General features: G+C 44.0%; 1 protein-coding gene across 1 annotated transcript in view; it reads left to right on the top strand.

The window, feature by feature from the left end:
- LOC126281771 (FAM172 family protein homolog CG10038) overlaps positions 1-10573 on the top strand; it is a 254789-nt gene extending 244216 nt beyond the window's left edge. The window contains exon 8 of the mRNA XM_049980968.1: positions 10144-10573. Within this exon, the coding sequence (XP_049836925.1) occupies positions 10144-10244 (101 nt within the window). The 3' untranslated portion in view covers positions 10245-10573. The remainder of the gene's footprint in view (positions 1-10143) is intronic.
- Positions 10574-12639: the final 2066 nt, after the last annotated feature.

Here is a 12639-nt window from a genome sequence, read left to right as displayed (position 1 = left end):
AAAAAGATCCATGGAAATGTGCATAGCAGAAAATTAGATGAAATGTAATACTATATACAAGTTGCATAATATGTGAAACTCCACCATCTCTATGATTTGCTCTGAATGAAGAGGAAAAATATGCCAATGCCCATGGTGAGCAGGAACCATAAGGACAGCAGAGTTCCACAGTTCCATCAGCAACAGCACTACTCACCAGGTAGGGTGATCATTCTGTCACCACAATCTTAATGTATGCATTGAACACACAGATGTGAGAGTGTTAATAAACTGCAGGTGGGGAAGTTGATCAGTCTTTGATGGCTCACCTGAGAATGACTGGCAGGTGCCCAGTTAAAATATCAAGGAGTATAGCAAATGATGACCAATGACAAACCCAAAACCTCTTTGAACATCCAGTTCCGATTTTTTATATATACACATTTTTCTTATATTAGCTATCAAGTGCAAGGTGTATAGTCAGGTGTAAAACTCTGCATAAATCGTTCAGGACATGAAATGTAGGTGCCAGGCATTGGTTGCCTACCTTTTAATTATTTTGTTCCACAGAACAAACTACATTCTATTTTGTACTCCATTGTGAAATTAGGAGGTCTTGTGGGATCAGATACAAATGTGAAATGTGCAGTATGTACACTGCTGTATGAGTAAAGCTATTTCTGTTCTGAAATCAAGCTTTGTCAATTGTGTATTGGTAAAATGAAGAGTTCTCAGTTGGTATATATTCCAGCATGAGTTAACTTCCCAACCTTTTTATTTCAAGTAGAAAATATTGGACAGCGATATATAGTTGTATATTGTATTTCCTTTGAGCTTTGTCATAACCTTTAACACATACTGTGAACTCAAGACCTGCAGTTGTCATATACTATAAATTATTATGTCAGGGCATTCTGCATTGTGTGCTTGCACTTTGATGGAACAGTGAACAATATATTAATCTGGAGCTTAACTATACAGTAATGTAATCTGCTGTGGCCACCACAGTTGTCTTTGTGGAGTGGTATCATTACTTCTTCTTCTTCTTCTTCTTCTTCTTCTTCTTCTTCTTCTTCTTCTGCACTTCCTGGTGTATGGAAAATGCCTAAGACATGTTGTAAGTAAACTTCATTCATCTGTCATTGAGAGTATGTTATCTAAAAACTTCAAAACATTTTTCCTGATGTTGGTTAAGGGATTATCATGCATGATTTTGTGACACTGAACACACAGAAAAAGGAGGAATGGTAAGTAATGCATGAATTCATGGTCCCACAGGGATATGGCTGAATGAAATGTTCTCAGACTTCCAGACGTGTGAAGTAGCTACACGTCCACAGACTGTTGGCTGAGTGCTCCTCAGCCATTGTCGAGTTGTAACTGACTGTCATGTGGTTGCTGCCATCATTCTTGTATAGCTGTCGTACTGGCTGTGACATCGCTGGTACTTGGTGCAGCACCTATAAGGCAATGTGACAGCCACACCTTCATTACTCTTGTGATGGCTAGATTCTGTGCTGTTCTCAACTGCAGATCTCTGTATTTGTTAGTGGTGTTGTTAGATATTTTGTTATATATAGCTTTTTAAAATTACCAGTACCCCATTATGGTCATACTGGTGGTCTTGAATTCAGTTTTATGTCCAATGTCCACAGCATGTTCAGCTACCAATAGGATTGATTAGTCCACTCACCCAGACATTTGATAGCACAGAGATTAGTCTATTCATACACACCCTGTCTTTTTTTTTATGATAGTTGCTGTGCTGGCCCAGATGGATAGTGCTCCCGGTGGGAGGGGAGGGACGAAACATTTGTTGTATGGCTAAATGAGTAAAACAGTGGAAGAGTTCTTGGAATGCTTTTATATCTTTCATAACCACATAAGGTGTGCAACAGAGGTTGCAGAAGACTGTACCCTTCCTAGAGGTCCTCATATTTGGAATTCCCAATTAGTGTATCATCTGTAGGGTATGCAGAAAACAAACTCACATGGATATGTATCTGCACATGTTCATCCACCGCCCACCAGGCCCAAAAATGCTCTGTTATATGAACTGTAGTTCATTGAGCAGAAGGCATCTTTGATGCTAGCTTCCCACAAGAACAGAACTATCTACAGAATATGTTCTCTGAGAATGGTTACTACAACAAACAAATATTGTCAAAAATATAGGGAGGAAAGTGCAAGCAGAACACTGCCAAGGAGGAGAATAAAAAGTTTGCATTTTGGTCACTGTATAGTTCAGAGATAAAGAAGCTATAGTTCAGTGATAAAGAAGCTAAGACAGACCCTGAAGAGACATAACATCAGATCAGTCTACAAGCTTCCAACTAAACTATTTCAATTCATGAAATGTTGCAAGGTACAGTCAGCTGAGAACTTATATTTAGAAAATACCATGCAAGTGTGGGGAATACTATACAAGACAGATCATGCACTTGATAGAACAAGACCAGATTTAACATGAGAGGCCACAGTCACACTATCCAGTTCAGTCAGACCCCAGGTGGAGACGGGTCCACTTGTTGCTACATCACAGAGGGCATTGGATCCCTGCATTTGGCACCGAACTCAGGAGATACCTGCTTGCTCTCCGATATATCCTCACATTCTGCTGCCCTCCTGAACTTCACATCACTTGAGAATCCTGTTACCCTCCAAAATTTTCCCCATCGGTAGAATTTTTTTCTTTAGGTACAATTTCGTTATTTACTAAATTGTTTGATGTATTTCTTTTCTTCATTTTTAATCTCCTTTATTTCCTCTTTTCAGTTATTCTCTCTCCCCCCACCTGTTGTTACTGTTTTCTTTTGTTTTTAATTTCACTATCAAGTCCACTTCACATCTCTACCAATTAGTCCATTTTTAATTTTCGCTCCATCTTTTATCATCTTACCAGTGTATATTTTTTGACTTCGTAGTCTGTATGTCATCACCTTCATCTAAACTTACATAATCCTCGAGTAGATAGCTCCTTAGAAAAAGAACATGTACCCTCTGAAATGTTGCAGACACAGTGAATTGATACATTAGGGACCCCAAGAACATTTTATTGCACCATCATGCTAAGAAAACATTCATTTGCATATTCTTATATGTGCTGAGTAGTTATGCTGATGAACACACAGTCACATTATAAAATGAATAAAATTGCACCCCAGGTGTCAGAAGATATGTGCTTTATGATCCCTGTGAGATTTTGCACTTTTGGTATGTGATATGGTTATAGGTCATTTTAGATTTAGACTTTCTGTACTGATGTTAGTGAAAAATTCAATTTTCCTTCACCCATTTTGTGTAATGGTTCCAGGATCTGCCTTAATCTGTACTAACATTTCATTCTGTATTGCAACTGACAAGCTGCTCTGATACCTTATGCATTCACAGACTGACACCTAAATCATTTGTCTTGATGATAACATCATCCGCCCTATGTCTAAAACTAGTTCTCACACTAGCTGTTTCACAAATTTATTGGTTAATAGTGAAAATAAAACCTGGAACAGTAAAACTCATAGAGATAACATTGTCCTCCTGCGGGTCTGGGGGTAAGAATAGGCCCGCAGTATTCCTGCCTGTCGTAAGAGGTGAGTAAAAGGAGTCTCACACGTTTTGGCCTTTATGTGATGGTCCCCTGTCAGATTTGACCTCCATATTTCAAAATTCTTCCGAAGAGCGACCCAGTTGGGAAGGGGGCCTTACAAGGTGCATTGTGTCCATTGTACATTACATCTTTAGCCCACTTTCTCGTCGTTGCATTGCAGTCCCACTCCCTCTCCAGCTCTTGGGCGTGGATACATTCCTGGGTGCAGTTTCCGCCATCCACTATGGTGTGTCGCTTTCTTCGCTGATGACAACCATGGACTACATGTCACCTGATATCCATCACGGTAGCCAGTCCGTTGTGGTGGGGCCGCCATGTACCCTGACAACACAGGGATCACTCTGCTGATGCCTGCGCCGTTAACTCACCTAGTATGCCAAGGAGTAGATACATGTCTCCTTGGGGCATCGGGCATCCTGGCAATGGCCATCCTGCCAGGTGGCCCTTGCTGTTGCTGGGTTGTGTCTGTGGGGAGGGCCCTTGGTCGGAGTGGGTGGCATCAGGGCAGATGACATGCAATGAAGTGTGGCACATCTTCTCTTGCTGGTGGCCAACCACCAGCAGCCTCTAAGTGCTCGAAGGCTCACTTTAATGCAACCATGTATGACCCCAAATCATTCCCCTCCCTGGCCACACTATGGGAGGAACGAAAGGCTATGAATTACAGTGAGACGTATTCACCCCGGCATCTAGTCTGTATGAGAGCTGATGGGGAATCCTTCGTGTCAAGCCTCAGTGCTTTGTAGAGCATTTAGAGGACACGTTTGGGGAGGTGGAGGGCTTGTCAAAAATGCGGTCTGGATCAGTCTTGATAAAAACAGCATCCTCTGCCCAGTCACAAGTGTTACTTGCTTGTAAGAAGCTGGGGAATGTTTCTATCATGCCCCATAAAAGCTTAAATATGGTCCAGGGAATTATCTTCCAAAAGAATCTCCTTTTACAGTCCGATGACAAGCTGCGCGCCAACTTAGAGTGATGTGGTGTCCATTTCATCCGGCACATCCACCAGGGTCTGAGGGATAATCAGGTTGCCACCAGTGCCTTCATCTTGCCCTTTGAGGGTGACACATTACCTGAGAAGGTGAAGGTTATGGTCTACCGCTGTGATGTCGAGCCATATATCCCTCCCCCGATGTGGTGCTTCAAGTGTTGGAAGTTCTGCCGTATGTCTTCCTGCTGTGCTTCCAGCCTCATATGTCGAGATTGTGGTTGTCCATCCCATCTCTATACTCCATGTGCCCCAACTCCCATCATCTGTGTTAACTAGGGAGAGCAGCATCCCTCTTGCTTGACGGACTGTAGGATTCCACAGAAGGAAAGGAAAATAATGTAATACAAGACCCTGGACCGACTGACCAACAGTGAGGCTAAACGGAAATATAAACGGCACCATCCCTTGCACATGACATCTTCTTACACTGCCACTGTCACTCCTGTTACAGCTCCATCCATTGCACCAAATACAGTCAGCCCTCATAGCCCGAAAGACCACACCTGCCCCCTTGATGGTGGAGGGGGGGGTCACTTCCCTCCCTGTTGCTCCAGCACCACCTACCTTGGGAGCAGCACCCCACCCCCCACCCCCAGCCCCCCGCCTCCAACCATCGGGGACACCAGTCCCCACTTCTAAGCCAGAAAAGTGTAAGTCTTCTTCAGCTTCTCTCGCTAGGGAGCTATTGCTTGGGTCATTCCCTTCCCAGGTTCCTACCAGCAGCATGGCAGACACCTGTCAGTGGCTGAAGAAGCCACAGGTCTCTGGTCATAGTCATGGAGACGGAATCAAAGGAGCCCTCCCAGCTACAGCAACCAAAGAAACAATGCGCGAAATAACAATCAAAGACCTCTACGACCAGGGAAATTGCGGTGGCACCCACTCCATCCCAACCTACAAGCTCTGTGTCTTAGAATGAGGTGGAGATTCTGGCATCCACTGAGGACCTAGATCTCGCCAGTCCCTCAGACACGATGGATGTCGCTCCTGTAGGTACTCAGTTGGTGGCAACATGTGACCCACTGGCGTAATCTGCCTCCTTAGTCCCTTCACGAATTTCTCGGCCATGGACAACGTCATCCTCCAGTGGAACTGCAACGGTTTTTTCCACCAGCTTCCTGAGCTCCAACAACTTCTCAGCCTTCACCCTGTCCTCTGCATTGCTCTTCAGGAAACTTCGTTTCCAGCAATGCAAACCCCAGCCCTCCGTGGCTATTGGGGTTATTACAAGAACCGGGCAGCTTATGAGAGGGTATCTGGTGGTGTCTGCATCTACGTCCTTAACTGTCTTTACAGCAAATTTGTCCCTCTTCAGACACCTTTAGAGGCTGTCGCTGTTCGGTTGTGGATGCCTCAGGCAGTTACTGTCTGCAGTTTCTATCTTCCACTGGATGGTGATGTCCTGCAGCATGTCCTGGCTGCACTGATAGCCCAATTGCCCCCACCTTTTCTGTTACTGGGCATCTTCAACGCCCATAACCCTCTGTGGGGTGGATCAGTGGCAACAGGCTGAAGCAGCATGGTTGAGCAAGTGTTGGCATAGCTTGACCTTTCTCATTTAAATAATGGTGCCTTCACACATGACACGCACTGTGCAGTAGTGACCACTTTCTGATCTTTCTGTCCCTGCCACAGCATCTCTCTTCCGGGCGCCCCTGCAGATGGGCTATGAATAAGGCTGACTGGGACTTGTTCACCTCCATTGACAATATTGAGCCACTATCCAATGGCGCCATTGATGTGGTGGTTCACTTGGTCACAACTGGCATCGTTACTGCCACAGAATCTGCAATTCCCTGTTCTTCTGGGTCCCCTCGGCAGAGGACTGTGCCTTGGTGCTCGCCCCAGATTGCTGAGGCGATTAGAGATCACAGGCAAGTCCTCCAGCGTCATAAGCGGCATCCCTCATTGGAACACGTCATCACCTTCAAACAGCTCCATGCACGAGCCCGCTGCCTCATTCGCCGATGCAAGCAGGAGGGCTGGGACAGGTATGTCTTCACCATTGGCCTCCGTACCTCTCCATTGCAGGTTTGGGCCAAGATTAGGTGACTCTAGGGCTATCGGACCCCCATCAGCGTACCTGCGCTTTCACTGAATGGAGCAGTTTGTACTGACTCAGACACAATTGCAAACCACTTAGCAGAGCATTTTGCTCAGAGTTCCACTTCTGCAAATTACCCACCGGCCTTCTGCTCATTGAAAGAGTTGTTGGAACATAGGAGACTTTCATTTCACATGCACCACTCTGAATCATATAATGCTCTGTTCAGTGAGTGGGAATTCCAAAGTGCCCTAGCAGCTTGCCCAGATACAGCTCCTGGGCTGTAAGATGCTCACACACCTCTCGGTGGACTGCTAGCAATGCCTCCTCGACCTTTTCAACCGTATCTAGGTCTAGGTGAGTTCCCATCTCAGTGGCGGGAAAGCATCATAATCCCTGTGTTGAAACCTGGCAAGAATCCACTGGAGATGACAGCTACCGCCCCATTAGTCTCACCAACGTTCTTTGCAAGTTGCTCGAACGCATGGTGAGCTGGAGGTTGAGTTGGGTACTTGAGTCTCGGAGCCTTCTGGCTCCGTCCCAGGTTGGATTTCGTAAGGACTGCTCTGCCACCGACAATCTGGTCTGCCTGGAGTCTGCCATCCGTACGGCCTTTGCCTGCCATCGACATCTGGTTCCCATGTTTTATCCAGAAGACGTGCGATACAATATGGCGACATCACATCCTCGCCCCACTTAATGGGTGGGGTCTTCAGGGCCATCTCCCGATTTTCATACAAAATTTTCTGTCGCTTCCTTCCTTCCGCATGCAAGTAGCAGCCTCCTATAGTTCCTTCCGAGTTCAGGAGAAGGGGTCCCACAAGGATCTGTCTTGAGTGTCTGCCTCATTTTGGTTGCAATTTATGAGCTCACTGCAGCGGTGGGAATGTCTGTCTAAGCTTCCTTGTATGCTGATGACTTCTGCCTATACTATAGCTCCAATGACATTGCAGCTGCTGAACGGCAGCTGCAGGGCGCTATCTGCAAGGCGCAGTCTTGGGCTGTAGCACATGGCTTTCAGTTTTCGGCTTCCAAGACCTGCGTTATGCATTTCTGCCGGTGTCACAGTGTCACCCCGACCACAGCTTTATCTTGATGGTGAACCTCTTGCCGTGGTGGAGTCTCATTGGTTTTTGGGACTGGTTTTCGATACCCGGTTGGCTTGGCTGCCTCATATTCAACAGCTTAAACAAGCATGCTGGTGGCATCTTAACACTCTTCGTTGCTTGAGTCACACCAGCTGGGGTGCCGATCGGTCTATCCTCCTACGACTACCAGCCATTAATTCAGTCCCGTCTAGATTATGGGAGCCTGGCTTAGGGTTTGGCATCACTTTCCGTGTTGCAGTTGCTTGACTCCATCCTTTACAATGGGATTCAACTCATCACTGGAGCTTTCCAGACAAGACCTGTCAACAGCATACTTGTGGAGGCTGGTGTCCCTCCCTTGCGGATCTGGTGCCACCAACTACTTGCCGCCCTTATGCTGCACATGATTGAAGCTTGTTTGAGCATCCCAATTACTGTCTGCTGTTCCCCAACTCGGTTGTCCATCTTCCAGAACTGCGGCCCCTGTCAGGGTGTATGATCACGGTCCGCATTCAGGCTCTTCTCTCTGGACATGAGGTAGTCCCTCTTCCGCCTCTTTTCCGGGCCCCTCTACATATATCCCTGTGGTGTGTGCCCCGTCCATGCCTTCGGCTCAATCTGGCACAGGGCCCAAAGGACTCAGTCCCTCCTGAGGCTCTCTGCCGCCACTTTCTTTCAATATTTGTCATGTTTCAAGGCTCCGACATGGTCTGTACCGACAGGTTAGTGGTTGCTGGTCGAGTTGGTTATGCTCTTACTCTGGGGGATCATTATGAACAATGCTCATTGCCAGCTGGCTGCAATGTTTTCACTGCAGAGCTGGTCACCATCTCTCGTGTCCTAGAGCATATCCACTCCTGCTCAGGTGAGTCCTTCGTTACCTGTAGTGACTCCCTGAGGGGTTTACAAGCTATTGACCAATGTTTTCCTCACTCTCATCTGGTGATGGCTACCCAGGAGCCAACCATACTCTTGCCCGTTGCGGCCGCTGTGTTGTTTTTCTGTGGACCCCGGGTCATGTCAGCATCCTGGGTAATGAACGTGTTCTCACGCTGGCCAAACAAGCTGTCGGTGCATCAGCTTTGGAGATTAGCCTTTCAGCCAGTGATCTCAAGTCGGTTTTGCGGCAGAAGGTACTTGGTACCTGGGGTGATGAATGGCGCACCCTGCCTTCACCCAACAAACTTTGGGCCATCAAGGAGACTACTGGTGCGTGGCGCTCCTTGAGGGTCTCTCGCAAGGACTCTGTTGTCCTCTGCCAGCTGCGCATTGACCACACGTGGCTGACGGTCATCTCTTGTGCCATGAGGACCCACCTCTCTGTTGCTGTGGATCAGTGTTGACAGTGCTCCACATCTGTTGGCCTGTCCATTTTTAACTACACTCAGGCAGACATTTGCACTGCCTGATACGCTCCCCGCACTTTTATCGGATGACGCCACAATGGCAGACTTAGTTTTGAGTTTTATTCATGCAGGACGCTTTTATCACCCAATCTAAGGGTTCATGTCCTTTTTTATGTTGAGTCTGGCCTTTGGCCTCCGGTTTTAGATTACATTTTTTAGTGTGTTTCTTGGTGGTTGGCTTTTCCTTTTTTGTTTTCATGGTCGGGCAACCACTGTCACACTCTTCTTTTGTCTGGTCTCTGTCTGTGTCTTTCTTGTCCTGTGTCATCCCTTACCATCTCTGTTGCTAGTTTTTATTCTGTGTGGGTGTTTACATTTCGTGGAAAAAGGGACCGATGGCCCTTGTAGTCTGGTCCCTTCAGTCCCACAAACAAACAAACCAACCAACCAAGAGAAAATCTTGATTCATGAAACCCTATCATTTAAAATGCATTGAATGAACTATGATGTGTATCTGCAATTCATTAAATGTTTACAGATTCATTTAATGTTAACTGATTCATTTCACTGTTCATTGTTTGATCCACTGCTTAACTGACAGAAGCTTGTAGCTGGCTGGAAAGGAGTAATTCCACTCAGCAAAAACAAGATGATTCATCCATGGCTGTGGAGAGGTCTAGCATTAACCTGCAATACTGTGTATAGTGCGGGCAAGCTCGGTGTATTCCTGATGATGAGGGCAGAACTACAGTGGTGTTTGAGAGAGGTAGCTATTCAGGCACTCAGGGCAAATGAAATATGAAAAAGTAACAATAACCTTTCATAGGCATTATTATTCTCCTTTTCTTACATGCATTACATAATTGTTGGGAATAACCATACAACATGTGTGCCAAACTTTTGTGCTTATCTATGACTGTATCTTAGCTGTAAAATGCAGATAGCTAAAAATATCTGCCAGTTTCTGTTACTAATAAAATTATGTTGCCTAAAGAATACCTTGGCTTTATTTCAGGTGTACATATGATGATCTTCAGAAATGTTTAAGTAGCAATGTTTTTAACTGCCATTATTTTTACATTTTTCAGGTCATCCCAGGCATGAAATGACATCTTCATCAAGTATTGACTCAGTATTTAAGTTTCTAGAAGAACGGTATAGAGCAGTCAAGAAAAAAGATGAGATGTAAAACAGCTACTTCTGAACACTGACTGAAGCATTTATAAGACTTATGAATTTTTTTTATGCTCACTGATATGTTCAGTGATTTTATAGAGAAATATTTTACAATCATAATCATACTCTTTGTGTTCAATCCATCATTTAAATTCTATTGCTAAAATTTAAAAAAATAGACAGAAAACTATTTTATACATTGACATTTTATCGTGTTATAATCTTAATAATACCTGATTCATTTTTCCATAATAATTGACAAGCTATTATAAAATATATGTGCCTTAATAATATGTTCGCATGTGAAAAATAAAGTTATATAAAGTGAAGTGAACGAACAAATTAGTTTGTGTGTGTGTTTGTGTGTGTGTGTGTGTGTGTGTGTGTGTGTGTGTGTGTGTGTGTGTTTGTGTGTGTGTGTTTGGGAAAGGGGGAGGGGATGAGGTTTTATTTAAGAAACCTACTGCCTCCCTCTTCCCAATCGGTCCCAATTGTTTCCTATTTTCTTTCTTGTAAAAAGAACTTGTGATGAGGTTATGGTCATTATTTATCTTTGTGTTTTACTACTGACGCCATTGGCAGTGGTATGTGTTGAAAGTAATAACTGGTCAGCCCATGAGTGTTGACTGTAAGAAAACAGTTATGACATTAGTAATCAAGTGTTATTTTGTGATTTAAAACATTTGTGTATCTGTGTGTTAGCTATTTTGCTTCTGTTTTTACAGTGCAAAACAGTGTGCTGATTTTCACTTGATAGCAGCATCCAGTGCTGGCACTACAACAGAGTAAAAATAGCAACATGCGTGGTGGATGAACAGTGTTCTGTTGTTCAACTTCTGAGGAGTGAAGGTGTGAAACTTACTCATTACAGAATGAAGTTCTATAGTTGAGTCGACATTAGAAGATCCCATCAGCCAGGAGTGAAGGCATTGTCATAGATATGTTCTTAAAACCATGTAAATTGATTGGCTGAGGTAGTAGTGTTAAGTTGCTGCATCCAGCCCACTGCAACTTCCAGGATAAACTTACACTGACTCGACAGTAGTACGGTAATACCTGCTTGTCACAGCAGTGAGTCTATAACTGCATCTGGAAGTCCATAAATGGTTTGTACCTGATGTCCTCATCTGTACTGGGGATGTGACACCAGAAAGCTCTACAGGCTAAACCATTGGGATGGAAAACTTCACAGAGTGTCATTGAATGATGGCATGAAACTGAATGCCTCATTGTCAAATACTGACACTGATAGGTGGAAGTCATTTCATTGTGGACTGGAGGGCAGGAAGTTAAACACTGCAATCACTGGCTGTTACAGTCACTGCAGGAAACATTGATTCAATCGTGACCCAATGGATGTGTAAGGAGACTACACCTTTCTTTCTCTTCTGGTTGACAGAGGGAAGGTCACCACACAATTTCCCACAAAGGATGCTCTCTGTCTTTTTACAGTTGTCATTCAGCTGCAGCTAGTAGAGTTTACTTTATTTTACAATATTTCTTTATGATGAAGCAGACAAGTTATAAATTCATACTTCCAAGCAAGTACAAAGCATATACAGGTGTGTCTGGAATTGCACTATAGTTACATGATGTATATGTCTGATTTGTGAAGTACAATTTTCAGCAATTCAGTAAAATCTTTCATAATCAACAATTTGGTGAAAATATGGCCAAACTAAGGAGAAATTTATATGTCTGCACCCGATACCTTAATTTCAGCTCTTTAGTTACAGAGCAATATTAATGTGTGAGGATTAACGTGATGTAAAGCCCTTTTTTGGATTGAGATTCTTAGGATTTAATAGCTGAAAGCTTCCTGTAATACATGTGCCAGTAGCTTGTTGCATATATCTGCTTACTGTCACATCAACTGTTTGTAATTGAATATTTCCAAACCGTGCAGCTCCTCTTTAAATCCTTCCCACATTTTGAATCTCTCACTGAATGAAATCTCAGTCTTCATGAAATCCGTTATGTATTGGTACTGTCGGGATCCATCTTGCCAGAGAAAAAGATTCAATTATCTTAGGGTACTCTTATACACAAAGTTTCCATGCATATACAGGCCCAGAAGACTGTCACATTTTGGGATAGGGCTGAAGACATGACAGTTGTTTGTGAATTTTTAATCTTCAGCATACATTTACATAATCTCTGTTTGCTTAATTTCATTTAACTTGGGCTTTCTGAGTGCTTTGCACATGGAAATTATAAAGGAGTGAACTGTGTAATTGTCAGCACTAGAGCACTGCAAATGATTGTCTTTAGCTGAATATGCTGAGGTTTTCAACAACAGCAATATCTCTCTTCAGTGCAAGATAATGAGAAACTAGAAACAAGGAATGAAAATTAGGGTTTAATTTCCCGTTGATGATGTCAGTAGAGGTGGAGCACAAGCTCTGATG

The sequence above is a fragment of the Schistocerca gregaria genome, chromosome 7, assembly GCF_023897955.1.
Source record: "Schistocerca gregaria isolate iqSchGreg1 chromosome 7, iqSchGreg1.2, whole genome shotgun sequence".
NCBI classification, from domain to species: domain Eukaryota; kingdom Metazoa; phylum Arthropoda; class Insecta; order Orthoptera; family Acrididae; genus Schistocerca; species Schistocerca gregaria.
The sequence above is the reverse complement of the archived record's forward strand: the minus strand, read 5'-3'. Positions and strand labels throughout refer to the sequence as shown.